This window comes from Aplysia californica, unplaced genomic scaffold (assembly GCF_000002075.1).
Source record: "Aplysia californica isolate F4 #8 unplaced genomic scaffold, AplCal3.0 scaffold00331, whole genome shotgun sequence".
Lineage (NCBI taxonomy): Eukaryota > Metazoa > Mollusca > Gastropoda > Aplysiida > Aplysiidae > Aplysia > Aplysia californica.
The window spans coordinates 57,944-72,469 of record NW_004797601.1 but is presented as its reverse complement, the minus strand read 5'-3'; the positions used below and the strand labels follow the sequence as shown (position 1 = coordinate 72,469).

The 14,526-nt window shown below is 38.9% G+C and overlaps 1 protein-coding gene across 2 annotated transcripts in view; it reads right to left on the bottom strand.

The window, feature by feature from the left end:
• The window catches only part of LOC101846750 (GPI ethanolamine phosphate transferase 1), a gene marked incomplete at its 5' end in the record, with an annotated part of 43,712 nt that extends 29,548 nt beyond the window's left edge, over positions 1-14,164 (bottom strand). For both annotated transcript variants that reach the window (XR_004858751.1, XM_005102571.2), the window contains 10 exon segments: positions 1,071-1,163; positions 2,223-2,282; positions 3,200-3,240; positions 4,325-4,444; positions 5,157-5,287; positions 6,073-6,197; positions 6,730-6,836; positions 9,405-9,503; positions 13,337-13,458; positions 13,901-14,164. Coding sequence is in view for 1 of the 2 variants with exons in the window: in XM_005102571.2 (XP_005102628.1) it covers positions 1,071-1,163; positions 2,223-2,282; positions 3,200-3,240; positions 4,325-4,444; positions 5,157-5,287; positions 6,073-6,197; positions 6,730-6,836; positions 9,405-9,503; positions 13,337-13,458; positions 13,901-14,127 (1,125 nt within the window).
• Between the last annotated feature and the right edge of the window lie 362 nt (positions 14,165-14,526).

The following is a 14,526-nucleotide window of genomic DNA, read 5'->3' as shown; positions in this document are numbered from 1 at the left end:
GCGTTCTTGGACTGATCCAGTGGCTTGATGGCGCTGCCTCAAGCGGACAATGACAGAGTGTGACACCGCAAGCCTTCTGGCAACTTCTCGGGCTCCAACTCCATCCAGCAGCCATGCCATAGCCGTGACACGACCAAAGTCTCTCAGCTTTCGTCTTGGTGGAATGTTGATGCGATTCTGGATTTTGCGCAAACAGCGGCTTATATTGCCACCGAAGTGAGCACAGTTCGAGACCGTACCTCCGTTTATGACGAGCACCAGAAATTTTAACTGGGGAATGTCCGTGGTGTCGCACACAAGTCGATAATAAACAGCAAATTTGGCTAAAATTCCTCAAGGTGGTTTTGCCACTTTAGGAAGCTTTGTAATACGCACTGGTAACCCATTAACACTTTCAAAGCAAAATAAATTGAAACATACCCTAAAGTATTTTTTCGGATTTAAAAAAAATCAGGGCTGTCCGTCAAAGTGGTCCTTAACTTATGTTGAGGTCTGTATATGAACCTAACTTCACGTGCACATACACACATTTGTATCACGCAAGGTGGGATCAGGCACTCGTCAATTTTTGGGTATATGGGTTAATTGATATCATCTTTAAGCCTGTTCATTTGTCTTCCTTTTGGTTAAAAAACATCCATCTATGTTGAATAAAAGTTGAAATATTTTCGATTGAGTGAGTCAGGGTCGCCTGGTTTCAGAGGTAAAATTAGCGAGAAAATGGCCATCAAATTCTGTTCATTTCTAAATCCTGAGAGTCCATAGAAACTGGAAATGTACATTTTGTGTGCCTTTAATCAATGTTTTTTTTCAGTAAAATCCACAGAGAAATGTGTTTTTAAAAGGACAAAAAAGGTGTTGAGCCAAAAAAATTAAATTCTGAAATTCGGCACTTGCAAAACACAGACCGGTCACTTTAATGCCAAAGATTAGAGGTATTACAACTAGAGAGTAACATACAAATAAAAGGAGAAAGACTATAGATGTTTGATAGGAAAGAAGAGCAAACCACACCAGAGCACCCACCAACAACCCAAACAGAGATTGTAGAAGAGAATCATCGCACTCACTTGAAACTGCGCCAGGATTTGTTCAGCATTGGCAAGCAGTGCCTCGGCCTTCTCTCCACGAGAGGCATTGAGAATATCGACGGGCAGTCGTCCCTGGTGACCACAGTAAAGGTCAAGGTCAAAAATACAGTCTTGCATTTACGTATCAAAACAAGGACATAGCGAACAGACACATAGCAAACACACATATTAGTAAGACACACACCCAGTTTACAGATTTTCAGGTCCAAAATTCTCTTTTACTCATATATTTCCTTTATAGTTAAAAAGCAGGTATATTGTGAAATTCATTTATAGTGAAAAGATTTCAGTGTCCCGCTGATTTCGTTATCTTAATAATAATGTCATTTGTAAAGCACATACCCATGCTCTTCAGCATGCTCTGTGAACTTGACAACTATTATTATCCTAGCAGATCCCAGAACACCCAGAAACATACTCGGCTTCCCAGGAAGCATACAGTACAAGCAGCCAATTATGAACTTAAATAAATGATAAGTGAAACCAAGCAGCAGAAACAACAATTTAAGTTATCCTGCTTACATGAGACTAAGTCTCAACCACATATTTCAATGCTTAAATGCATACAGTTTTAGATTTTCTTTTTCACAAGCTTTGAGGAGATTGGGGAAGTGCACATTGGTTTCTTTCTCATTTACCATTTTCGGTCAAACACCTCCTTTAAGTACTTTCCATGACACTACGCTCAGCTCCAATTATAAATGTCATTCTAGAGGCAAAAACCGCCCAACTTAAAGAGGCTGAACATTACAAGGAGTAAAACTGGTTTCCTGCGATAGACAACAATGTCATAAAATAATACATCAAAGCGGAGACTGGGGAATGTGAAAAAGTTACTAAAAATATGTACGAAAAGTGCTGTTCCCATAATTCAGTGTTCACATTTAAAACATGGTCAATTTGCATTGTGCAAGACAACAGCTGAGACTATAAATAGAGCTTAACCTGTTTTAACTGCCTCCTGTATGAGACAATCACCTGTACAAACAGCCACTTCCCATTACCCCTTTCCATTGTTTTTTTTTTTTTACATTATAACGGCACTGTGTAAGACGGCCACCTGTCTAAGATATCAACTTTTCTCCTTGACAATGGGTGGCCGTCTTAGACAGCTTCATCTGTATTACTAACCACAGAATTGACGGGAAAAGGAATTCCAACCAGATGAGACATCAGTGTTGCTACGTCAGCCTGTCAGGGAATAAGCAAAATGATTTTTTAAAAACATTTCAGGTAAGAGTTTTGTTATAGTAAGAGTTTTATGGAACTTGCAACACAATAAGGTCAGATAAGTGCTGAATAATAGTGTTACAAAAGAGCAACAAACAAACACAAGAAATGAGAGAGATAAGGACGACGATAGACGTTTGATAGGAAAAAAGGAGCAAACCACACCAGACCACCAGTCTGCCACCTGCTGATATGAGTTTCACCGCAGTTGCAGCACAAATAGGTCATACAAGTGATGAAGATTAGAAGTGTTGCTGAAGAGTAATATACAAAGAAAAGGAGTAGAGATAAAGACGATAGATGTTTGATAGGAAAGGAGGAGCAATCCACACAAGAGCGCCATAATACCATACAATAGCATAGTGACTTTGATACATATACCCTGCTGGAGGATTCTTTAAAACTTACCCCATTTCAAAATTTGACCTGTACACTTGAATGATATTTAAGATTTTGCTCTGAATAACATGGAGTGTTCAGTGACAGAGCGAGTGGTGTGGAGGGGAAGTAACTGTATAAATCATCACACAGCTAAACTTTGAAGACAAATACAGTAAAACCTGCTCAAACAGCCACCTGTCCAAAACAATCACCTGCATAAACAATCCCCCCCCCCCCCAGCCCCAGTCATCACATCAAGCACCAGGTCTGTGACAGTCGGTAACAATCATGGTTCACCATTCTTTCCTTGCCCAGATGCACTCAAATAAAGCTAGATTATCCTGATCTTTCCCCATTACCTATCTGTTTAAGCTTTCCAAGTAAGTTGCTCTGGGTCTATCTCTGCTTCATATGCCTTTAGTTTTACCGGTGTACCAGTGAGAGCTAGATGTTCAAGGCCCGTTACGTTCAAGCAACAGTACAAAAGTCAAAAATACCTGTTCCATGTCTGATCTCTGCACATCCTCAAGTTTCCAGTCTGAGAAAAGGATGCGATAACAGTAACTGGTCATTTATAAATATGTGTGGCATACTGACAAAATAAGTTACTTCTTGCAATTCTCGACTGGAAATATTATTGAAAAATAGACAGAAGGGTCAAATTTGTAGATTTTAAACTGATGCCATAGTCTAGAAGTTTTAAATGTTCAGTATTATTCCATACTTATAAAGAGTACAAACTCAACCAGAAAACCCAACATTTCTATTTCCAAAGAGCTATACTATAATCCCAAGAAGTATTACTAATTTTGCCAGCATGTCTTACATAAGATAAATCTACAATGACTGATTGCATTGAAGTATTTAAATCAACATATAATTCATTTGAGGAGCCACAAAACTTTAAAGGTTTGGTGAAAAAAACATAAACAACCATTACTATAGTAGTAGGAAGCTGAATCACAGAGCAAGCAGAGAGCATAATTTAATGATAAAATGGCTCTATCTACTTAAACGGAACTTTTAAAAAAATATTCTAAACTAGGACTGTAACTAAACAGTTTTCCACAGTCAACACAGACAAACCAATATTCTTCTCATCTTCAGAAAACTTAAGTACCCTTTTCAAAAGATTAACTGCTTAATGCTATTTTCTAAAGAGATTTTTTGTTTGTTTTTTAAATTTCAGTCAGAGTTGAACAGCACTGGCAACTCACTTAGATCACATAGGTGCAAAAGATTGTAGGAGTTGCAAAAGAGGAACATACAAAGAAAAGAAGGAGGAGAGATAATGACGACAGATGTTTGACACGAAAGAATGAGCAAACTGCACCAGAGCATCTGCCAACCACGCACATTTCAAAGAGGGAATGTCATAAAAAAATAGCAGATCACTGGCCAGCTGTTCAGCTGTACTAAGACTAAGACCAAAATTTTGAAATTTTTTACATTGCAGTTGCATTAGTTGCATGAGGTCAATAATTATTTCTTTGAAATTCAAAAATAGATGTTGAAAATGTAAAAAAAGATACATAAAGTAGGTACAATTGTTAAAAGAACGAAACATACAGTTGGTTGAACAGCTTGCTGACAGAATACCTCAGCGGGCCATTTATCTTTACCTGCACAGAAAGAGTCTGTGTACACGCCACAGTTCGCCGACTTCACCGGACTACGTACTCCAGCACCCCATGCTACAAACGGAGTCAAAGTTTCTTGAGCATGCCCGGCTCCATGAGAACCTGAACAAATTGACAAACAGAAAAAATGAGGCTGAAGAAGTACACAGAATGATAACACTACATCAATTATTTCACTTCATCGGTTCAAAGAATTACAAAAAAATGTCCTTTCCTTTACCATTTATTGTTTACCACTAAAGACGGACATTAAAATGACCCTAATTTCATTTCAACTTTGGACCTTAATGCTAAACAACTGTGACAAAAAAGTATACAAGAGAAAGATATATAGGCTTATTGTCTCGCCCCCTGATGTTCACCCATCCATCTTCAGGTGCATTACAACTTAAAAAAAAAAATTTCAACATGTAACACATACATTATCGGCATTCTCCCACAAACCACTTAGCCACAGTTGAATTTTCGGAAAAAAAATATTAAAGAAGAAGAGATCCCTAACTTGGACACGTGATTTGAACTAGGAAGGATATAAAACAAAATGAAACAATATTCAAGATGCCATTTGATGCCTTTAGTTGAAAATCGGCTTTATCTGGAAACCCCAAGACAATGATTTAGGTGATTGTGAAATGAGACTGATGGCATGACAAAATGACCCAATCACGGGGAGGAAGAGAGAGAGATAGAGGAAAGGAGGGAAGGAGATAGGGGAGGAAGGTTGGAGGGAAATCAAGAAAAAAAAGGAGGAGTGAGGAAGATGGAGTGATGAGAAAAGGACAGAGAGAATTCGATGGAGAATAGAAGTACGAACCCCAGTCTGTCATCCCATGATCAGCCGTCATCACAAACGCTGTCTCTCCGTCGTCCTGGTAGAAATCTCGGAATGTTGACACCATCTTAGAGATGCCTTTATCTACTAGCTTAATGTTATTCAAGTATTCTCTGAAGAAAAAATTTTTAGAGGGAAAATTTTTTTTAAAAAGAGAAATGTTATTTGAAGTAGTTCAGAAATGAATCATTCAAAACCAAACCCACAAAAAGGAAAATGATGGGAAAATCAAAAGACACCTGAAATAACTATATCAGCTAAGGGCATTTTGTAGACAAAAGGATAAAGGCCTAAGATGGAACTGAAAACCAGGATGACGGATACACAGAAATACCTAACACTGGAAAGAAATAACAGTTGAAATTGTTCAAAATAGCCACTATTTTGTTGGCAAAAAGAGATTGTCTTAGGTGGATGTCTTGAACAGTAAATAGTTTAATTTTTTTTCAACGCAAGCAGGACATGGGAAGTGGTCATTTGTCCAATTGATAATCTTGGACAGGTGGCCGTTACACTAGAGCAGGTTCAATTGTATACTATGTCTTACATTTTCTTTCCAACTAAAGACTAAAAAAAAAAAAAAAAACCTTACATAAAAATGAAAAGAAGCATCTTCAAACATTTTAAAGATTAAAAACACATTATAACAAAATCTTCTATCAAGCAACAATATGTGGTAATGTTATGAAGGGGGGAAAATCCTCGTCATGACTAATATATTACAAGGACTTTGATAAGTAAAAGCAGAACTTATTACTCAGAGTGGACATGAAAACAAAACACCTGAAATTTGAGGTGATAATAATAATTCAAAGAATGACCTCATTATTTCAGCCTGCTCTAAAAATTAACTGTGGTTTCAATTTTTAAAAAATTTAATGATTAAAGCAATGCTCACTTAGAATGTGGTTTGTTGGAATGTCCATGTGTGTCTATCCCCAAAAGGTGCAAGAAAAATACAATCTTATCCCTCTTGAGCTCAGCTGACAGAGACTCGTTGAGAGACGCAGACTTGAGAAATTCCTGAAACAAACACAGGTACACACAGCATCAAACAGACAGTTGAAGAGATATTTTTGTGGGTGGTTGGTGGATGCACTCATGTAGTTTGCTCCTTCTTTCCTAGCAAACATCTATCATCCTTATCTCTCCTTATTTCTTTTGTCCGTTATTTTTCAAGTAACGCCTCCAATCTTCAGCACTTATCAATCTATTTGTGTTGCTTGTGTCATACAACTCTTACAAAAAATAAAACTAAGAGATATTTTATAACGCCATTGATCTTATGACTAACAAATAGAAAGCCTCACTTTATGTCAAGAAGGAAAGAGAAAAAAACCCTAGGATTTTAAAAATAAACTATTTCTCCCAAAGTCTTTACTTGTTTGGTTTGCCTGATCACAGGCATTTTCCAACATACAATGGTGAAATCAAATAATATCCCCTGACATCACAGGCTATTTATTAGCGATGCGTGAAGGTTTAAAATACCAGAACATGTGTAGTAGTTTGAGACTCGTGAGTTGTGCCCTAAGTCTGTTCCAGCTCTTATTACCTCCACTTGATCAAAGACCCAAGTGTCCAAACGAGTCATGTCGGAACCCGCGAAGTCCTCCAGGTCAGCAGGGTAACAGCTGGTGCTCACATGGTCTCCACTAGCACCTGCCGAAATACATACACAGTTGGTCAACTGTTGAAATGTACTACGCCCAAAATTTTTTAATCATTAAAAAAAAATCATTGCAGTTTCCTCATCTGTGCTATAGGTTGCATGTGCTCAGGAAATATTTTGTCAGAATCCAAATTTAAAATGTTGAAAAAAAAAAGTATAAAGCACACCAAAAAAAACCCACAGAAGAAAGTAACAACTGTTAAAATAATTCAAGAGGTTTTTTTCCGTTTTTCTCCCCCCTCGTACAATTTTGCTTACTGGGCTAAGTACATTTTAACGGCTTACAGATAATCCACTGGATTTTCATCTCTTTGAAAGTGATAAGACCTTTTACTATCACTGTTTAATTTTGAAGAAGCTGATAAAAATCTCAAAGTCTGAAAGTGCACTATGAACAAGGAGTTAGGGTGGGCTTTGGGGTTTGGTTTGGGGTGAATAGTTCGGTTAGGAGTGGGGTGGGCCTTGTGACAGGCCTTAGGGCTTGGGGCGAAGAGTGAAGGGTGGGGGTTTTGGGTTTGGGGTGATGGGTGGGGTTTTGGGTTTGGGGTGAGGTTTGGGGTTTGGGGTTTGGGGTCTGGGGTTTGGGGTGAAGGGAGGGCTTTGGGGTTTGGGGTAAAGTGTGAGGTCTGGGGTGGATTTTGGGGTGAGGTGTGGGGTTTGGGGTGAAGCTGGGGTTGAGGGTGAGGAGTGGGCTTTGGGGTTTGCGGTGAGGTGTGAGGTGGATTTTGGGGTAAGGTTACACAAACTGTTCTATCCATGCTCAAAGGATTTTCTAGATACTTCACACCAGGAATAGGCAAGCGTATCAAAGTCCTCGGCCGGATTAAGCCATTCCGAATAAGTCACGGACCAAAGTAGGCAAAATTTTGGAGAAATGTCACTCAGGGGCACTTCATGAAATGAAATATTAGATCTATTTCTTCTAGCTGAGCATGAAACTATGTATTTTGATTTTCAAGACAGACAATTTTGTTTTTATTAATTATCCCCGCAGGCAACATTCATTAGTATTATTAACTAGTGGGGCCCCCTTTCGATGAAAGGAATGTTCGGAGCATTAACATCAACTGAAAGTCATTTGCTTACAATATTTACACTCTACTGGAATGGAGCAATAAATCTTGAGAGATGCAAAATATTAGAAGGTCTAGATCTATACTCTCAAATCAAAATATGCCTCGCAAAATATCACTTCCAGCACTTCCGGGGTGGAGGACAGCTACGCAGATTTGTTTCGTTTCTCAGTGGAATAATCAAAAATGCCAAAGAAGGACGCGAACTTTTTGTCAAATATATTTTTCTAAATTCAGGAAAAGAATAAATAAAAAATCGGGCTATGTCACGGGGGCCTATCTATCTTTTTGCAGGTACTTGCTAACTTTCAACTCTGTAGCTGTTGCAGTTTTATTGGAAAAGTGACACATGTGTTTCCAAGTAGCCAAATATATAATAGATGCATAGATTGATTCTCTATATATCCGCATTCGTGGTTGTACACTCCAGAATTTCAAAGGTGAGGAAATCAGTGCGCACGGCTAGTAAACGGAAACCTCACTTGTTAACGATGGCGTCTTAGAAGACGGACTTTCCCAAGATTAGATCTAAACGAAACTAATGAAAAACTGGAAATTAAACTACAGTGACTTCAGGCTCCCTAATAAAACTGAGCACCCTTTAAATGATTCTGAACCACCATTAATTTTGTCAGATTCGAAAGTTAAGAGGTTCAGAAGTTTTAGGCGGCCAAAGTGACAAATTTTCACAAATATAGTATATAGAGAATACCTAGTTGACTTGCTGGCTGAATTGAAATTTCTCTATTTTGCAGTTTTAGTTTTACTAAGGTTTTACTGCGTTCGCAACTACATAAGGTCATATGAGCGTCAAGGGGTGGATTAGTTTTAGTAAGTGTTATACGGCACTTGCCACACAATATGGTCATATAAGTGCCGAAGATTAGAGATGTTACAAGAGAGTAACAAACACAAAAAAGAAGTAGGGGAGACAGAGACGATAGGTCTTTTATAGGAAAGAAGGAGCAAGCCACACCAGAGCACCGCCAACCACCCACCAAGGGGTGGATGGTAACAGCCAGAGAAGTCCAAACCGGGAATCAGGCTTACTCTGCTCACCTCTCTAGCCTCAACAGCACTAAGTCTGCTTCGACTGTCAAGGCACCCTGGAAATTGCATTTCACAAGAGAGTGACAAACATACAAAAGAAGTAGAGGAAAAATGACAATAGTAAGGAAGAGGAAAAAAAAGCACCAATTCCCCCTATGTTGTTCCGGCACAGTATGAGCATGACATAGATAAACCAGCCCATTTACAATTCTACTGTGCATAAGAACATATTAATATCCCCCCTTTGGGAATGGCCTAAAGACAACTTCAGTCAGTAGCACTGCCCTGGTAGGGGGGGGGGGGGAGGGGGGGAGGAAATTGCTCACTGGCTGGATCTGGATTTAAGGCCATAGTGTTTGCCCTCGCCCACTGTACACTGAAGAGAAAAATGTAACTCTTGATTGAAAAAATCTTTGAAAAGAAAAGTAGTTTTACCTTTAGCAAACATTGGTAGAATATCTGGACTGCCCCAGGACCATGTGTGACGACTTTCGTTGAAGACAGAATCAAACTCAACAGGGTTCTCCTTCCAACCTGAAGCACAAAAGCTCAATGAACAAAACTTTAACAATTTTTTTAAAATGCCTTTCTAGGTAAACATATGACAAGACATTTTTTATTTTAAAGAAGAGCACAGCTTCGACAAATTTGTCAAAGTCACAAAGTAGTGTGTACAGTTGATACTGACAAGAAGGATAAATATTTCTTTCAATTTATTATACAGTCGAACCCGCCATGAAGGCCACCTGTAAAATACGGCCACCTGTACAAACTGTCGCTTTCCATTTCCCCTCTTGTGTTTTTCTATATAATTTAACTGCGTAAAACGAGCACCTGTCCAACGCGGCCATCCTATATATCAACCGACAACCAAATTTACCTGCCGAAGACCGCCAGGCTTTGTTGAAAGTTATGCATTTTCCACTGACGCTGTGAACAAGCCATCATAATTCATTCATCTGTCGTTATGTCAGTCCCTTGAATGGATAAAGGGTCATGTTGCTTAGGTCGCTCCCAATGTTTACCCAAGTTGACCAATGGATAACAATACATTTTCAGCTGCTGGAAATGGAAGCTGGTGATCCGTCAAAACCGATAAGCCCCCGTCCTCAACTCAGTCCCTAAACCCGGTCCATAACAATGGAAGTCAACACAACTTTCAAACAGAAGTGTCACTCATTTGCCAAGTGGTGGCGACCCGTTTGTTTGTTTTACTATGGCACTTGGTCTTTCTCGTCTGACACATTTAGTTTTGTTTTGACCTTTCACGGAACTATAATAATAATAAAACTAACAACAAAAAGTCCAACAAAAACTGTCCTATCCTCTCCCCCCTTTCAAAACAGAAAAACAAAGAAACAAAAAACACCCAACATTTTAATGAGCCCTACCAGGCATTTCTAAGCCTGCGACCATTTCTGGTTGAGATCTCAGAAGTAATAAATGGTTTGTTTTCTTCATTTTGGGAGGTCCTGCCTAAGATGGCCACCTGTCTTATACGGCCAATTGTCTCCTCGACAATGCGTGGCCGTCTTACACAGGTTCGACTGTAATTATTTGATAAGAAGTGGAATGTTCTGATATTTCTCACAAAAATTAAGACACAGTTTAGAATAATAAAGAATATAATAATATTAATAATAAAAATATTAATTGCATGTCGCATACCCATGCTCTACAGCACGCTTTATGTGCTTTACAACCATTATTAGTACAGCAGAACCTAGAATACTTAGAAACATTCTCAGCTTCTTGGGAAGCATACTATGCAAACAGCTGATTAAACACTCAAACACTAACAAACTGTCAAGATCTTTTGTTGTCTATAGCCCTGTCCCCGCAGAATTATGCAAATTTAGACGACAAAATTATGCAAGAAAAATGCAAAACTATGCAAAAATTATGCAAGTTACCATAACACCATTCGCGACACGTTTTGCACTTAAGTCGAAAACAAAACATATCAGTATCAGTAATTTTTTGTGTATTTGGAAAGAAAACAATACACATCAGTCAGAAAAAAAAACAACCAAAAATTATAATCTCTGTAACTTTCTGTTGTAGATCTCTAGATCTATAGAGGAAAGAAAAATGTCAACAAAAAAAAAAGAAAGACATCTGGACCTCTGACGCTAGCACATCGCTAAAACCTGGGACACCTATCAAACATGAAACATCAGCAGACATGAGAACAACTTTTGATGGATTCAAAAATTGAACATGCTCAAGGAACAAAATCCCTAACCCATAACCAGAGTTGTTAAAGTACTTTTTAAAAGGTACTTTAAGTATAAATTTAAGTACAATCTAAAATAGGTACTTCAGTACAGTAAAAGTACTTTCCAGTAAAAGTAAAATGTACTTGAGTACAAGTACTTTTTTAAAAAGTACTTAAGAGTACATTTTGCGTACTTTCTGCTAATATGCTAAACCACTTCAGTGCTAAAGCAAAACATTATAATGAATAACATATCCAGTATGTTTGACAAATTAGGCCATTTATTACTAAAAATGTAAACAGTATACGAAGCATTTGAATATACGCACTGAATGTAGGTGGAAATGGTCAGAGAAATTGAAAAAAACAAACAAACAGACGCAACTAGTGAGTAAGTGATATTATGAATAGAACTTGTTTGAACAAGACAATATGATCAAATGTAAGTCAGTCCAAGAGGTCGGAAAGTTTTCTAGGAAAAGTATCCAAAGAGGAAAAATGTAGAGACAAAGTTGCTCTTAAGAAAACATAAAATTGATGAAAATGGCCAGCAAAGAAATGGAAAAGTACATTGAATTTTTCATTAACAAATCCTCAAGGAATCAATGTAGACTTAAACAAAAACCACCCAAAAAAAGTTTAAAAGAAATTTAGGTAGCCTAAAAGTTGTTAGTTATACATTGAGAACTCAGTTTCAGTTTCAATTGATTATAGTGGTAAGACACATTTTGGTCAAACTGTGTAGTCCACAGCGCCCACGGCAAACCAAAATACATGTAGTTTCCTAGAGTCTAGTAAGTGTAGTGTAACCAAAGATTCTCTACTACAGAAGTCTCTACCTAAGATCCTAGTGCTCGGGAGCAAGGGAAATACGGGATCTTAGCCGACGAAGCCAAGGAAGAATCTACAGTGACCCATGAACTGACGTGACCCCAGTGTGGGTTTATGACATTTATGGCGAGCAAAGAGTAGTCAACCTTGATGACCAATCAGTGGCATGAGGCATGCCATATACACTCATTAGTTTATCCTGAGTCTTGAGATCTTTTAAATCTACGTTTATCCAGTTACCCGTCCCCTTCACCTGTCCAAGAATTTTAGCCTTCCATCTCTGAGTCCCCCCGCCTTTGTCATTACGCACCATTACGTTGTGACCATACCAGTTAAAATTCAGGCTGTCTCGCAAATTCGGGAATAGAGAAAAACTGCCTTCAATGGTCAGGGAAGAGTTTACAGTTCGATGTGATCCTGCCTGGAGCGAACTTGTAGGCCCTACCCACCCAGCGAGTGATGTCAGTTTAGGTGGCGAGCTCAGATGCGAGTGCGATGTTTGCGGAAAAGAAACGCATCGGTCAGTTCACACCTCGGTGTGATCCCATCTGGGGCAAAATTGTACCGTTTCATGAAGTATTACAACGCTTGTGATCCCATTCACGAGAGTGGCTGATCTTTAACGCGACTGGCCGTTCTTTGATCTCAAGTTTTAACTCTTGGTCTATCGGCTGTGTCCGCCCGAGTGTTTGTTCCGTAAATTATGATCAGAAATGCCGGCACTTACTCTTTCATTAAGCTTCAAAAGTAATCAGAATGTACTTTAAAAATACTCAAAAGTACTTTTATAAAAAGTATCGAAGTAGAGTAAAAGTACTGGTTCTCAAAAATTTACTGGAGTACAGTAAAAGTACTGAAAATTGTTACGTAAGTACAAGTACTCTGAGTACTTGCACTCCATTACAACCAGCTCTGCCCATAACCATTAACCAAGATCTTGTAACAAGGGAAATAACGAACTTGTCACTTAAATGAGAGTTATTACGGTGATTACTTTCCTTTAGTCACATGGCAAGGTGTTCAATAATTGTTTTGTGAAAAATGAAAAAAAGCGCGGGGAATCCATAATTCTGCAACATTAATTGCACGATAAAATGCGGTCGCAAAATCACATAATCCGGCGGGGACAGATAGCCGGGTACCCTTTCCCACCTGGGTGAAGTGAGGAAAATTCATGCAAATTGCCTTTCCCAAGGACACAACATTGCGTCCCTGACCGGATTCAAACCTATCACCCTACGGCTGAGAGTCTAAGAGTGTAACCACTGGACCACCGATGCAACTAAGTATACCGGGAGTAAGACAACAGTGTACCTACCCTTTGCCACAGCGCTGACATCCTCGTAGAAGCCAGCGATCAGCGCGACATGGCCTGGCCGTGACTCGGTGGGCACGCGGGTGTGGGAAATTCCCCAGACACCTCTGTGCTCGATGACGTCCCTGTGGATGGAATCAAGCTCTCTCGTCTTTCCTTTCATTTCTACGAATACGACCGAGCAAGTTGGATAACTGTAAATGATTACATGACAGTGGGCACACTGTTGGCTTGGTTCGTATGATGTTAGAACTGCAAAGGGGATGGCCCTAGTTCATATTCCAGACGGGGTGCTCTTGAACTCGGATCGCTTTGTGGAGTTTTCAAGGGCTCTAAACCCATTTGAATCCATTCATTTAAGATGGACGTTAAATTCAGAGGTGCTGCCTCATAAATAACTTAATAATGTTGTTTTTAAACCCATGTGTGACCCTTTCACTTTAGATGATAGGACATAGGTTTATATTGATATATAAGGAAAATGAACACTCTCAAAATGCATGCGAATATGATTAAACTATCAAATGACACTACCTTTCATATATTTTCCTCTTCCAACCCACAAACCTGAGATAAGGGGCGCGGGTCTTCCCGTCTTCATCCAGCTCAAAAAACTTGTCAGCTCTCAGGCCGTCGGTGACAAACAGGACCAATCGCTTGGCCGGCTTTCTGGTGGGGGGAGACACTGGCGTCATCCCGTGCACAAGAGGAGAAGTGAAGTAGATGTCAAAGATGGAGTAGAACAGCACTAGGTGAACCAAAACACCAAACAGAATGAGCTGCCATACTTTCATCCTTCTCTCTTGGAGCACAAAATTTTATGGTCTGGCTCTGAGAACAAAAAAATAGATAAAAACTTTAACGGCAAAAAAACAACAACCGCCGAAATTGTAAATATTGAAACATTTCAGTTTTATTACATCATATACACTGAAGAAAATATCATACCATACCACTTTCCTCTAATACTATACTGTATACATCATGAGACATCCTGAGAAGTGAAAGTTTGAAGAGAACTCGTTTTTTACAAAATGAGACAAACGTACCCTTTGTTTCATTACTGTATTACAAAACAAAGCTAATGAAAGGATGAATAAGCATGAGATTTTGCCACATGACCGTCACTGTTTCTCTGATAGTGAAAATGAAGGTAATAGAGAATCTAGATCTAGATTCTAGATCTAGATCTA